We start from the raw sequence: 15,308 nt of genomic DNA, 5'->3' as shown, positions 1-15,308 counted from the left end.
ACCAAATTGGACACTGGTTTAAGGGTGTATTTTCACGTGATGGGAAAGGTAATGATATTCCTGGCTGCCATGATTGTTCCACTTCTGGTAGGACTATTGTGCTTTGCTGTTGCTTTCTGTATAATAAAGTGCTTGGCTCAAAAGACTGTTGAACATTTGGGGATTTGAGGTGGTCACAAGAAGGGAGCAAACTTACTTCATGTGGTAGAAGAAAGGAGGAGGAATGGGAGTATAGACAGACTCACCCCACCCCCACCAGAATTCCAGGAACCTCAGGAGTTGTTTCTCCCTTTAGCAGGCCATCCCTGGGATCAAATTGATCCGAGGGATTGCCAAATCTGTTTGATTTCAGAGGAGAATGTTATGATTGATGGTGTGAGACTCTGGGTGAGTCTCAAAGGGGGGAATGATGGGTTCATGATAGGGGCTGCACCAAATGTTTGATGTATTATAATAATTGATAATGCTTATGTTGTATTAATAGAAGGGGAGGGGCTATGGGACCCCCCCTCCTCCACATTTCTAGGGTCCTAGACTACAGATTAACAATATATATTCATTATAAGGTTTAGAATTGTTCCACAGTCTTTTCTAAGACTCAGAAAAATGGAACCAACACTATTCATAAGAAGCATTGCCTAATGTGAACCATGCCTCAAACTAAAGAGATCTCAGAAGACCTAAGATTAAGAATTGTTGACTTGCGTAAAGCTGGAAAGGTTACAAAAGTATCTCTGAAAGCCTGGATGTTCATCAGTCCACGATAAGACAAGTTGTCTATAAATGTAAAAAGTTCAACACTGTTGTTAGATTGGCTGTCCTGCAAAGATTACTGCAAGAGCACAGAGCAGAATGCTCAATGAGGTTAAGAAGAATCCTAGAGTGTCAGCTAGACTTACATAAATCTCTGGAACATGCTAAAATCTCTGTTAACGAGTTTACAATATGTAAAACACTAAACAAGAATGGTGTTCATGGGAGGACACCACATGAAGAAGCCACTGCTGTCAAAAAAAAACATTGCTACATGTATGAAGTTCACAACAAGGGACTTGGATGTTCCACAGCTCTACTAGCAAAATATTTTTTGGAAGGAACACACAACACTATGTGTGGAAAAAAAGGCACAGCACACCAACATCAAAACCTCATCCCCACTGTAAAGTATGGTGGAGGGAGCACCATGGTTTGGGGCTGCTTGGCTGCCTCAGGACCTGGACAGTTTGCTATCATCGACAGAAAAATTAATTAGCAAGTTTATCAAGACATTTTGCAGGAGAATGTATGGCTATTGAATGTACGCCAATTGAAGCTCAACAGAAGTTGGGTGAACAACAACCCAAAACACAGAAGTAAATCAACAACAGAATGGCTTCAACAGAAGAAAATACACCTTCTAGAGTGGCCCAGTCAGAGTCCTGACCTCAACCCGATTTGAGATGCTGTGACATGACCTCAAGAGAGCGGTTCACAACAGACATCCCAAGAATATTGCTGAACTGAAACAGTTTTGTAAAGAGGAATGGTCCAAAATTCCTCCTGACCGTTGTGCAGGTCTGATCCGCAACTACAGAAAACATTTGGTTGAGGTTATTGCTGTCAAATGAAGGTCAACCAGTTACTAAATCTAGGGGTTCACATACTTTTTCCACCCTGCACTGTGAATGTTTACATGGTGTGTTCAATAAAGACATGAAAACGTATCATAGTTAGTGTGTTATTAGTTGAAGCAGACTGTGTTTGTCTATTGTTGTGACTTAAATGAAGATCAGATCACATTTTATGACCAATTTATGCAGAAATCCAGGTAATTCCAAAGGGTTAACATACTTTTTCTTTCCCCTGTACATTAACCTGAGTTATATGCAGCCCCTTCCTTGTCAAGTTAAGATAAATAGAACAAGTATTTGTTATAGTTGAAGTTGTCATGATACACTACAACACACAAACTCAGATTTGAATATTGGATTAAAATAGCCAGGGAGTTACTCTAGAGTCCCGATACAGTTGCGCCTTGATGTAAAGTTAATTCACCACCAAGGAGACTTGTTTATTCAGGCAACGCTTTCTTTTCATGATGGGATACAGTTTTTTTCTCCTTTCATTGATCTCTGTGGGGAAGTGATCATTCATTTCAAAATCAGTGTTTCTGCGTTATCTGCCTCCGCTCTTCACCATTTCCTTTTGCTTAAAATGTTCTAAACATGCAATAATAGCCCGTGGCCTATTCCCAGAGGACTTACCCATTCTATTGACTCTGGAGAAAGTGACATTACGCACGACATCTGTGGGCAGATTCAGTTGAGTTGACATAAAGTCTCGGACAGTGTCCTCACAGCTTCTGCTGTTATCATTCTCCAGTATTCCTGAAAATATGAGATTGTCCCGCATAGAACGACACTGTACATCAAGCAAGGTTCTCCCTTTGCACCACCTCCACCTTGCCATGAATATAGTCTACAGTACGTTTGAGCACCTTGTTCTCTTTCCTTGGATCATCACTCTGAAAAGGTCTCAATTCTAAGCTGGCACATAATGCATTGATGTCATTTCAGGAAATATTTTTGTTTTGTTTTTGACACATATTTAACCCCTTTTTGGGTAGACACAAAACTACTGTACCTTCATACTTCCATAATTTTTTTAAAACAAGTACCAGTTACCTTCAGATGAGTCCTGTGACACTTGTGAGGGTCGTAGAGCAAAATGGAGAACACCATCTTCTTCATGAGAACCTCCCCTTTCCACAGTCGGGTCACCTTCGTTTGTAGCTCAAAAGGTTCAGATGCTACAAACAGCATTTTGGCAAATCGACGGTACCGACTCCAGACGAGCCTTCATTTGTGGGTGCTCATAGAGCAAAGCGAAGAACAACATCTTGTCATGAGAATCTCCCCTTTCTATAATTGTTTTTAGGGCAACACATTCGGACGCTAAATACATTTTTGTGAGAAGACGATTTTCGAGATGTCTTGTTACAAGTCTTGTTACCAGGTCCTAGTCTTTAAGACCATATCAACCCTGGGACTACCTGGATTTTTGTTTATACTGGCCCTGTATAGTTACCAGGCCTCAGTGTCCGGTGTGGTGTGAAGTCAAGAGCTCTACTGGTCGGCTACAAAGTAGCAACCTAGCGGTGCCATAAGGTCTTCCCTAGAAAGCCTATGTAAATTTGATCGCCAGAAAGCCAAACCCCCAAAATATGTTAGTTCGTTTATTCGTTTAAAATGAGTTTATTATGATCAGGTTCGTTTCCCACTGTGAATTATTTAAAAGTTGGCTACACATTGAGAAATTGAATTAAATAGTGATCCATTCCAACTACTACATTTGTCATCAAACTTGCTGACAAACACCATTTAAGGGCCAGCAGGCCATGAGGAGGCACCATAGACATTGAGGTTGACTGTCTCAGGCAGGATGAAAATGACTACATCGACCATAATCCTTTGCCAGTTATGGACACTATCAAATCAATTCAAATCAATTTTATTTACATAGCCCTTCTTACATCAGCTGATATCTCAAAGTGCTGTACAGAAACCCAGCCTAAAACCCCAAACAGCAAGCAATGCAGGTGTAACGATCGTCGTGCAGGAAGGAAGAAGTGGACCAAGGCGCAGCTGGGAGCGAACACATGTTATTTATTACAGACTGAAATAACACGGTGAAAACAGAGAATAAACGTATCGCTACTGCTCCAACAAAAAGAGACAACAACCCACAAACATCGTGGGGGGAAAAGGAACTTAAATATGATTCCCCAATCAGAGGCAACTAGCGACAGCTGTCTCTGATTGGGAATCGACAGAACCCAACATAGAAATACGCCCCAAAGCAAGGCTATACCAAAAACATAGAAAATAAACTATAGAAATGCCACACCCTGACCAAAATAGAAGAGTTCACCTGGTCAGGGCGTGACAGTACCCCCCCCTCCAACGGTGCGTACTCCCGGCGCACCAACCTAAAGTCTATTAGGGGGGGGACCCGGGTGGGCGCCTCACCCTCGGTGGAGGCTCTGGCCCCGGGCGTGTTTCTCCCCCTGCCTCCACCCTAGCCCTACCCCTCTGGCCCGGACTGGACCACGGTGGAGCGGCATGCTCAGGCTCCGGAGCGGAGCCGCCGACCGGAACAGGACTGGTCACCGGTGGACCGGACACAGGCCGTGCCGTGGGCCTGGTGCGGGGAACAGGGACGGGCCGGACAGGACCGGGGACACGCACCACCAACCTGGTGCGGGGAGCAGGGACGGGCCGGACTGGCCTGGGGACACGCACCACCAACCTGGTGCGGGGAGCAGGGACGGGCCGGACTGGACTGGGGACACGCACCACCGGCTTGGTGCGGGGAGCCGGGATGGGCCGGACAGGACTGTGGACACGCACCACTAACCTGGTGCGGGGAGTAGGGACGGGCCGGACAGGACTGGGGACACGCACCACTAACCTGGTGCGGGGAGCAGGGACGGGCCGGACTGGACTGGGGACACACACCACTGGCTTGGTGCGGGGAGCAGGGACGGGCCGGACTGGACTGGGGCCACGCACCACCGGCTTGGTGCGGGGAGCCGGGATGGGCCGGACAGGACTGTGGACACGCACCACTAACCTGGTGCGGGGAGCAGGGACGGGCCGGACAGGACTGGGGACACGCACCACTAACCTGGTGCGGGGAGCAGGGATGGGCCGGACAGGACTGGGGACACGCACCACTAACCTGGTGCGGGGAGCAGGGACGGGCCGGACTGGACTGTGACCGCACACCGGCGACACAGTGCGCATAAGCGGCGCCGGATATCCTGGACCGAGGAGGCGCACTGGAGGTCTGAAGTGCACAGCTGACATCACCCGTTCGGGCTCAACACCCACCTTAGCCTGGCAAGTGTGGCGCGCTGGCACAGTGCGCGTCCTCGGCGCAGGATACATCGGACCGAGAAGGGGCACCGGAGGCCAGGAGCGCTGAGCCGGCACAACACGTCCTCGCTGAACACTCCCCCTAGCCCGGCAAATGTGGGGCGCTGGCACAGAGCGCACTGGGCTGTGCAAGCGCACTGGCGATACCGTGCGCACCTCTTCCTCCACGCTGTCCCTACGCAGGTCCTCCAGGACCTGCCACATCTCTGCCTCCTCCTTCGCCGTTATCCCCCACGAGAGCAGTGGTCTGGGCTCTTCCTCTGCCCTTCCGGACCACCCCATTAGCCCCCCGAAAAAAATTTCTTGGGGGTGTCTTCCGGGCCTCCTCGACCGCCGCCTGCGACTCCTTCCACCGGCTGGCATCACCTCCTCGACCTGGGAATCCTTCCGCCAGGGTCCTTTCCCCGACATGATCTCCTCCCAGGTCCAGAACTCCTTTCCCTCGCGAGCCCATCTCTCGCGTTCCTTTTCCTCCCGCTGCTTGGTCCTGGTAGGGTGGGTTGTTCTGTAACGATCGTCGTGCAGGACTGCTCCAACAAAAAGAGACAACAACCCACAAACATCGTGGGGGGAAAAGGAACTTAAATATGATTCCCCAATCAGAGGCAACTAGCGACAGCTGTCTCTGATTGGGAATCGACAGAACCCAACATAGAAATACGCCCCAAAGCAAGGCTATACCAAAAACATAGAAAATAAACTATAGAAATGCCACACCCTGACCAAAATAGAAGAGTTCACCTGGTCAGGGCGTGACAGCAGGCGTAGAAGCACTATCACCATGATCATTCAGCAACATGGCATGCTTCAAAATCAAGTACTTCCGGCTTCATGCACCATCAGGAATTTTCTATAGGAATACGTGGATGATGTCAGTGCTATCACTATCTACTGGTTTTAATGTCTATGGTAGTTATATGTAACAATGTCACATTTTGGTTGGAATTATTAACGTGGTTATTCACAGATGACTTTCAAACATGTAATTACAAAACATAATATATCATAAGTCCTTAAACATGTGGAAAAACCTTGAGCAAGTGGATTTGTAATTACACAGTCCTTGTTCCAATGTGTGTAGTTACATAGTATTAGGGGCAACTTAATGTACAGTGTTACCAAAGAAGAACATACAAGAAAGGTTGATCTAACATTTATTTGCACACTAGGGAGAAGAAAAATAACTATGAAGGTAAAATAATAACAGAAAGCTAAACACTTCTCTTGCACCTCTCGCCACTCTGCAATTAACATCTCTGTTTGACCTCAGTGTGTCTGTGTCTGTTGAGAATGCAACGTAAAGTCTTACCTAAAAGTACTGCCATGGTGAGAGAAACTACTGTAGCTGCTTCCATATCGCCAGATGTAACAAGTGTTGTTGATTCCGATTGAATATGTCCAAACAATTAATAAGGGTATTCAGTCATCCCAGACTCTGTGCTTTGTGATTAAAATATTAAATACAATTTTGATAAATTGTATTCACAAGTGAGACTGCAGAACAAGTGAACAAACTACTAAACTCCTATGACACTTCAACAAGGAAGTTGTGTGGGATTTTCCCTGTCATACAGTGTTGCCCTCTACTGGTATAACACTATGCTGATTAAATATTTAACAATACTGGACTTTGGTGTTGAGGTGTTAATTAAAGCAAACAATTTGATAATCCATCATTGTTATACACAACTTTCAAATCCTGAATTTGAGAGTGATTACTTCCCCAGACCCACCAAACAGTGTCAGGTTCAGACTGTTGAAATAGAAGATTGTACCTTTAGATAGAAAAAACGTTAGTTTCAGATACTTCCTCCGTTGGAGGGACTACATATCCTATAACTAAACACCACCATCAGGAGTAAATATTGTTCTATTTATTCTTAATTGACGACGGCCATTGCCTCCTGACAGATTTCTCCCTTCAATTTCTATGCTATAATGGTTCCATTAATTAATATATTCTGTTGACTGTGACATGTTATACAGTACTAGTCAAAACTTTGGACACATCTACTCATTCAAGGGTTGTTCTTAATTTGTACTATTTTCTACATTGTAGAATTGGACTGCAGATTGAAGGAAAAGAAGCCAACAAGTGCTCAGCATATGTGGGAACTCCTTCAAGACTGTTGGAAAAGTATTCCAGGTGATGCTGGTTGAGAGAATGCCAAGAGTGTGCAAAGCTGTCATCAAGGTAAAGGATGGCTACTTTGAGAATCTCAAATATAAAATACATTTTGGTTTGTTAAACACTTTTTTGGTTACTACATGATTCCATATGTGTTATTTCATAGTTTCGATGTCTTCACTATTATTCTAAAATGTAGAAAATAGTAAAAATAAAGAGAACCCCTGGAATGAGTACGTGTGTCCAAACTTTTGACTGGTACTGTACAAAAATATCAGGTGTCATACAAAGTTGAAGAGATATCAATGCCATATGGTACATTTGTGAAAATGTAAGAATATTGAAAATGTTTACATTTTCAAATAAAGGTAACTCTCTAAAAGTGATCGAAAGCTGAACAATTTATTTATGTCCATTGCACTTTTCTCTGCTTTCTCTTTCTTTAGATAAATTGCCCAGCTTAAAAGAGGCAAACTATAGTTTCAACATCCATTTCTGGACTTATATATGAATTATATGTAACTAGTGATTCTTGAAGAATATAACTTAGAAATGCCTCATGAGATTAGTTCAACTGTCATCCCCCATCAGAACCCAAAAGCTTGCTTTACTCCAATGTTTATAAACAAAGTAAATGTAAACAAACACTATATAGCCTCAAAACTTGCTTAACACTATACTTTTGACATCATGGATGGTCAGACCTTGCATCCATTCATGAATTTGAGACTGGTTGATTTTTCCACCCACATCCCTCAGCTTTTTAGGGCATAGATTACGCTTTGATATTGTTTCAAATGCTGATTGCCCCTTTAAGTCTCTCCATTGAGTATTGCAATGGTGAGAGAAATTACTGCAGCGTCTTCCGTCTCTTCTGATGTTTTAAATGTCGGTGATTGACTGAAGGTCATTCTCCACAAATAAGTGTAGAAGACAAGACAGGAAGATATGAGGAAAAATATTACATGTATTCATGAGTTACATCACTGCACAGGAACAAATGACCAAACTTCCCTATTTGTAGCACAAACCCCACTTCCACTAACACTAATAAGGAAGCTGTGTGTTTTTTTCTTCTTCACTGAGCCTTTTAACAATGTTGCCCTCTATTGCTTTGCAGGCTTTGACTGATAAAGATAGTGGACTTTTTAAATGAAGCACAATTTAAAATCATTTGAGATTATATACTGTTGAAGTTGGAAGTTTACATTCACCTTAGCCACTGACATTCCTGTCTTGCAGGAAATCACGCACAGAACGAGCAGTATGGCTGTTGGCATTGTCATGCTGGAGGGTCATGTCAGGATGAGCCTGCAGGATGGGTACCACATGAGGGAGGAGGATGTATTCCCTGTAAAGCACAGCGTTGAGATTGCCTGCTATCAAGCTCAGTCCGATGATGCTGTGACACACCGCCCCAGACCATGACGGACCCTCCACCTCCAAATCGATCCCGCTCCAGAGTACAGGCCTCGGTTTAACGCTCATTCCTTCGACAATTAACGTGAATCTGACCATCACCCCTGGTGAGACAAAGCCGCGACTCGTCAGTGAAGAGCACTTTTTGCCAGTCCTGTCTGGTCCAGCGACGGTGGGGATGTGCCCATAGGAGACATTGTTGCCGGTGATGTCTGGTGAGGACTTGCCTTACAACAGGTCTACAAGCCCTCAGTCCAGCCTCTCTAAGCCTATTGCGGACAGTCTGAGCACTGATGGAGGGATTGTCCGTTCCTGGTGTATCTCGGGCAGTTGTTTTTGCCATCTTTTACCTGTCCCGCAAGTGTGATGTTCGGATGTAGCGATCCTGTGCAGGTGTTGTTACACATGGTCTGCCACTGTGAGGATGATCAGCTGTCCGTCCTGCCTGTAGAGCTGTCTTAGGCGTCTCACAGAACGGACATTGCAACTTATTGTCCTGGCCACATCTGCAGTCCTCATGCCTCCTTGCAGAATGCCTAAGGCACGTTCACACAGATGAGCCTAAGACAGATGAACCTCTTTAGTGTCCTAAGTTTTCATAACTGTGAACTTAATTGACTACCGTCTGTAAGCTGTTAGTGTCTTAACGACCGTTCCACAGGTGCATGTTCATTAATTGTTTATGGGTCATTGAACAATCATGGGAAACAGTGTTTAAACCCTTTACAATGAAGATCTGTGATGTTATCTTTGAAAGACAGGGTCCTGAAAAAGGGACATTTATTTTTTTGCTGAGTTTATATAACAGTTTGAGTGTGTAACTTCAAACTGATTACCAACTAACAAACACATGGCTACCTCTCATTGGAACTGGTGCTATCTGTTTTACAGATGGACCTGATGGTATGGAAATCAAGGGTCCAACTGAAATAGAAGTAGGACAGAAGTTTACATTGACCTGCTCTGCTGACTCCAACCCCCCTGCTAGTTACACCTGGATGCACAATGAGACAGAGATACCAGGACATTCACCTGAGTTCACTAAAGAGAAGAGTGAATACTCTGACAGTGGGAATTACACCTGTACAGCAACAATTGATGTCATTGCAATTAAAACATCTGTGGTCCATAAACTGTCAGTAAAAGGTAAAGTTAGTAGAAGTTTTAAAGACAATATGAACATAGTTAGTAGATAATTATGGATCTCCAACTTGCATCACATACAGTTGGCTATTTGGCTACAGGTATGTAAATATGTAACCTGCATAGTGATATATATTTCGATATCTGCTGCTGATATGCTGTGTGAGAATGTTCCATTTAGAAAACTTGATGCAAGATGATTCATTTGTATTAGTTTAGCATTTCATGCCTTTAGTTGTGTTTGTTGTGTTGTCATTGTCACCTAGATGCACTGTAATGTGCAGTACTGCTTGTTCACTGTGTGTAGCCTTTCTCTCAGCTCTGTATGGCTGTCTCTCTGGTCTCTGCAGCGGAGGGCTCTCTAACTCCAGGTCTGTCTGCTGGTGCCATTGCTGGGATTGTGATTGGAGTATTGCTGGTTGTGGGAGTGGCAGTTGGTGTGGCAGTCTACTTCATGAAGAAAAAAGGGTGTGTAAAAAAAACAACATTTTGTTGTAAGATCACTTTTCATTCTGAAATGAGACAGTTTGAAATCAGATTATTTTATTTAGTGATAAATAAAGAATGACGTTATATATCAACTTTTTGCATGAAAAGGTTTTATAGTGGAATCCATTTCACTGAAGTATATCACTTACTGTCTCCCACACCAACAGCCTGAATTGTGGGTCTGTGAATTCTTACTATCTGTCCCACATATCCTTGCTCTGTATGGCATCTTTGGCTTAAATTGATTGAGTTAGCTTTGAAATAGCTTTCATAGCTCAATGCTGATTTTTCAGACAACCAAATACTTAAAGTTCTTTAAGATACAGGACAGTAAACCAATGAAGTCTCGTTTGTTTGTTGCTCAATTCTCTGTAGTATCACCCACCTGTAAATCAGTTGGTCTATTGCATAAAGCATTTGGTAACTAACCTAGGGGCCGAATCTGAGGTGGATAGTGAGGAACATTTTTGAAACAGAGTATAACAGTAATATACATGCGCATTGAAAAACAACACAGGCCCAATAGTATCTGAAAGAGAATCAGTTCTAAATGACACTGCAATTTTCTATGTGGTTAATGGTTTACTAGTCACAACCCACAGAGGGAAATCACAACTGTATTCAGTTTAAAAAGTATTAGCTTTGTGACATATCTCCCTGACCTTTGACCCTCAGGTTTATGTGTCTCTCTGACCAATAACTGAAACTAAAAAAGATTCCTAACAAACTTTAACTCATGGAACTTATAAGGTTAGAGGCCATGGAGAGAGATTTCTAAAGTTGGGTAGTCAATTATGAATTCCTAAGTTGTCACCATTTGTTTAGAGACCATTTACTGTGATAGAGCCCTATCATAAGTTGTCTCTGTGTTTTAACTCCAAGGTATGGCTTTTCAAGTAACCAAACACACAATTCTGGAATCAGATATGCAATCATGAGTTATAATAAGAGAGGGTTTCAAAATAAATAGTAATAAACAATGTGTGAAGGCTGTGGAAATGTCAATTGAAGGGCAGTTGACCATTTCCTATAAGTCATTATAAACGGATAACAACCAAAGTATTGTGCCGCCGCGTGAAGAGGAGATATATAGAGTATACTGTAGTTAACAGTAAAATGAGTTTATAATCATATTGACCCTCCCTGTATTTGGCTGGCAGGGCTGTTTGTCAGTGGTTGTTATGAACAAATATAATTGTACAGAATTTGTTGGCAGTTCATAACGCACTTGTCTCATCTAAATTGGGCCTAAATGTGTCTCTGCAAATAACAATAATAATTTCCCCAAAATACTGACTGTTTCCTAACTTACATTAGTTTCTTCAAGAAGGAATCCTCCATTGAAATGAGTGTTGGCAACAGTAAGTATGAGCTCTGTGTCTCACATACATTCATTGATTTAGTAAATAATGTATATGCCCACTTAATGACCTTCTGATCTCCATCCACTTCTGCTCTGTCTACTACCACTAGTAGTAAATGGATCTCCATATGTCTACACACACAACGTTGTTTCCACATCATTTCAATTAAATTACGTTGAACCAACATGGAATATATGTTGAATTGACGTCTGTGCCCAGTTGGTCTGTTCCCAGCTCTCTAAATACTTAATCTCCTCTGTCTACGTATGCAAGCAATTTCTCGGGTCCTGTTCACCATAACTTTCTACACAGACACACAAAATATAAACTAACGATAACCTACTAATGTGAAGCTTCATGCCTGTAATCTAAGGCAATACTTTCAATGAAGGTGTGTGTATCAAATCAAAGTTGATCGCTGCTTCAGGATTGTGAAGCCTATATACTGTAAACTACAGTCCCATCTCTAACTGCTGTTTGTGTGTCATCTCAGCAGGTAAAAGCTCTGCTAATGGACGGGGACCAGGAGGAAACCAGGTACTATGAACTGTCATGTCATGCATTTAACTTTCATGTATTTCTGTTTTCCTAGCTTCCATAGTACATTTGTTTATCTGAAATGGATGCAGGCTAATATGTAATATCAGTGTATACTACATCCATTATTGACAATATTGACATACTGCAGGTGCACAGATAAGCGACTGGCCTGCTTATATTCCTTTGATTCTGCCATTTTGAGTAGAAGAGCTGCACATTGAGCTACCTGTACTGTATTATAGCTTGTCTGGCTATCAGAGATCCTGATCAGAATAGTAAATATCAGCGTTGTGTAAGACTGAAGAGAATAATGTAATGACTCTTTTATCTGTATATATCAACGATGTCGCTCTTGCTGCGGGTGATTCCCTGATCCACCTCTAAGCAGACGACACCATTCTGTATATATCTGGCCCTTCTTTGGACACTGTGTTAACAAACCTCCAAACGAGCTTCAATGCCATACAACACTCCTTCCGTGGCCTCCAAATGCTCTTAAATGCAAGTAAAACTAAATGCATGCTCTCCAACCGATCGCTGCCCGCACCCGCCCGCCCGACCAGCATCACTACTCTGGATGGTTCTGACTTAGATTATGTGGACAACTACAAATTCCTAGATGTCTGGCTAGACTGTAAACTCTCCTTCCAGACTCATATTAAACATCTGAAATCAAAAATTAAATCTAGAATCGGCTTCCTATTTCACAACAAAGCCTCCTTCACTCAAGCCGCCAAACATACCCTCGTAAAACTGACTATCCTACCGATTCTCGACTTTGGCGATGTCATTTAGAAAATAGCCTCCAACACTCTACTCAGCAAACTGGATGCAGTCTATCACAGTGCCATCCGTTTTGTCACCAAAGCCCCATATACCACCCACCACTGCGACCTGTATGCTCTCGTCGGCTGGCCCTCGCTACATATTCGTCGCCAGACCCACTGGCTCCAGGTCATCTATAAGTCTTTGCTAGGTAAAGCTCCGCCTTATCTCAGCTCACTGGTCACGATAACAACACCCACCCGTAACATGCGCTCCAGCAGGTATATTTCACTGGTCATCCCCAATGCCAACACCTCCTTTGGCCGCCTTTCCTTCCAGTTCTCTGCTGCCAATGACTGGAAAAAATTGCAAAAATTGCTGAAGTTGGAGACTTATATTTCCCTCGCTAACTTTAACCTGTCTGGGCAACGTGGGCGTCCCACCTTAGTCAACAGCCAGTGGAATCGCGTCGCGCGAAATACAAATACCTCATAAATGCTATAACTTCAATTTCTCAAACATTTGACTATTTTACACCATTTTATAGATACACCTCTCCTGAATCGAACCACGTTGTCCGATTTCAAAAAGGCTTTACAGCAAAAGCAAAACATTAGATTATGTTAGGAGAGTACCCTGCCAAAAATAATCACACTGCCATTTTCAACGCAACTAGCATGCATCACAAATACCCAAAACACAGCTAAATGCAGCACTAACCTTTGACAATCTTCATCAGATGACACTCCTAGGACATCATGTTACACAATACATGCATTTTTTGTTTGATAAAGTTCATATTTATATATAAAAACAGCATTTTACATCGGCGCGTGACGTTCAGAAAATATTTTCCCTCAAATGCTTCCGGTGAGCAGCGCTACAATTTACAAAATTACTATTCGAAAACATTGGTAAAATATAATATTGTCATTCAAAGAATTATAGATTAACATCTCGTGAATGCAACCGCATTGCCAGATTTAAAAATAACTTTACTGGGAAATCACACGTTGCAATAAACGAGGTGCTATGCTCCGAAAAATAGGCTAGGCGATACAGGTTAGCGCCATCTTGGACTCATCTAAAATCAAATATACTATTGTAAATATTCACTAACATTTGATTATCTTCATCAGAAGGCACTTCCAGGAGTCCCAGGTCCACAACAAATGTAGTTTTGTTCGAAAAAGTTAATAATTTATATCCCAATAGCTCCTTCTTGTTAGCGCGTTCCGAAGGCTACTCAAAATGTAGGAAGCGCGCGGGACTTGTCATCACGAATGTGCAAATAAAATGTATTTACGTTCGTTCAAACATGTCAAACGTTGTATAACATACATCTTTAGGGCCTTTTTCAATCAGAACTTCAATAATATTCAAGGCGGACGATTGCATTGTCTTACAAAACATTTCGGAACGAAAGAGTACCCACGGGCATGCGCGTCATAGTAGTAATGGCCCTCCCTCTATGACAAACTTTCCAGGCCTCTCGTTCGGTCAGTTTTTACCGGAGAAGACTCAAACCACTTTGTAAAGACTGTTGACATCTAGTGGAAGCCTTAGGAAGTGCTAAATGAATCCTAACCCACAATGTGTTTCATAGGCAAAGGCTTGAAAGTGATTCCACAAATCAGATTTCCACTTCCTGTTAGGATTTGTCTCAGGGTTTTGACTGCCATATGAGTTCTGTTATACTCACAGACACCATTCAAACAGTTTTAGAAACTTCAGTGTTTTCTATCCAAATCTACTAATTATATGCATATTCTCGTTTCTGGGTAAGAGTAGTAACCAGTTTAAATCGGGTACGTTTTTTATCCGGCCGTGAAAATACTGCCCCCTATCCCAAACAGGTTAAGAATATGTTTTTGTTTCAGTCTCCTCCATCTCCACTAACTGAAGCTAATTGTATGGATTTTTTCCCTAATAATAATGTAAAATTAACATCTGCACAGAAAGACTCATGTGAAGTCCAAATTACAGAGGAGGAACTTCTTGATGCAATTAAAGCCTTTATTAAGGCTGGGAAAACTCCAGGGCTGGATGGCATACCAGTGGAAGTATAAGAAACTTTTTTTGATATTCTCAGAGGATCATTATTAGCATGTTTTAACCACTCCTATATAAATGGTAGATTATCAGACACGCAACAAGAAGGTCTGATATCATTATTACTGAAACAGGACCCAAGTGGTGTATATAAAGATCCAGTCCATTTAAAATAGTGGCGGCCTCTTACACTTCAGTGTTGTGATGCAAAATTCCTAGCAAAATGCTTGGCAGTTACAATTAAAAAAGTATTGTCAGATATTATTCATCCTAATCAGACAGGTTTTTTACATGGACGATACATTGGAGATAATATAAGACAAGTACTGGAAACAATAGAGTACTATGATATATCGGGGACATCAGGCCTGGTTTTCATATCTGATTTTGAAAAGGCTTTTGATAAAGTACAACTGGAGTTTATATCTAAATGCCTAGAAAATTTCAATTTTGGGGAATCTTTTATAAAATGGGTTAAAGTTATGTATAGTA

At 42.5% G+C, this 15,308-nt stretch overlaps 2 protein-coding genes and 1 long non-coding RNA gene across 5 annotated transcripts; 1 reads left to right on the top strand and 2 right to left on the bottom strand.

Moving 5' to 3' along the window:
- Window positions 1-3,624: 3,624 nt before the first annotated feature.
- On the bottom strand, window positions 3,625-5,120 carry LOC123728688 (vegetative cell wall protein gp1-like). Its single transcript, XM_045700662.1, has one exon. It carries the CDS (start codon window positions 5,118-5,120, stop codon window positions 3,978-3,980), a length of 1,143 nt encoding a protein of 380 aa, XP_045556618.1. The 3' UTR covers window positions 3,625-3,977.
- A 213-nt stretch (window positions 5,121-5,333) lies between these two features.
- Window positions 5,334-6,487, bottom strand: LOC123728693 (uncharacterized). The gene is made up of 3 exons (XR_006760313.1): window positions 6,226-6,487; window positions 5,658-5,766; window positions 5,334-5,443 (listed from the first exon to the last, which is right to left on the bottom strand). It is a non-coding gene; the product is annotated as an uncharacterized lncRNA (long non-coding RNA).
- Window positions 6,488-9,335: 2,848 nt separating this feature from the next.
- Window positions 9,336-12,320, top strand: LOC123728686 (carcinoembryonic antigen-related cell adhesion molecule 20-like). 3 transcript variants are annotated; one of them, XM_045700656.1, is made up of 4 exons: window positions 9,336-9,609; window positions 9,957-10,074; window positions 11,413-11,456; window positions 11,956-12,020. In XM_045700656.1, the coding sequence occupies exons 1-4, from the start codon at window positions 9,369-9,371 to the stop codon at window positions 12,003-12,005; spliced, it is 453 nt and encodes a 150-aa protein (XP_045556612.1). In that variant the 5' UTR covers window positions 9,336-9,368; the 3' UTR covers window positions 12,006-12,020. The 3 variants fall into 3 exon arrangements, with proteins under 3 accessions (XP_045556612.1, XP_045556610.1, XP_045556604.1); XM_045700654.1 differs by having other exon boundaries at window positions 11,953-12,020; XM_045700648.1 differs by having other exon boundaries at window positions 11,413-12,320.
- The last annotated feature ends 2,988 nt before the right edge of the window (window positions 12,321-15,308 follow it).

Source organism: Salmo salar, chromosome ssa02 (genome assembly GCF_905237065.1).
Source record: "Salmo salar chromosome ssa02, Ssal_v3.1, whole genome shotgun sequence".
Lineage (NCBI taxonomy): Eukaryota > Metazoa > Chordata > Actinopteri > Salmoniformes > Salmonidae > Salmo > Salmo salar.
This window is presented reverse-complemented; position numbering and strand designations above follow the sequence as displayed.

Bases quoted from the DNA above. Each gene is read 5' to 3' on its own strand.
- LOC123728688 (XM_045700662.1), bottom strand. From the start codon at position 5,120: ATGTGGCAGGTCCTGGAGGACCTGCGTAGGGACAGCGTGGAGGAAGAG.
- LOC123728686 (XM_045700648.1), top strand. From the start codon at position 9,369: ATGGAAATCAAGGGTCCAACTGAAATAGAAGTAGGACAGAAGTTTACA. The intron at 9,610-9,956 runs GTAAAGTTAGTA...TGGTCTCTGCAG, and splicing joins CCATAAACTGTCAGTAAAAG to CGGAGGGCTCTCTAACTCCA. The intron at 10,075-11,412 runs GTGTGTAAAAAA...AACTTACATTAG, and splicing joins TACTTCATGAAGAAAAAAGG to TTTCTTCAAGAAGGAATCCT.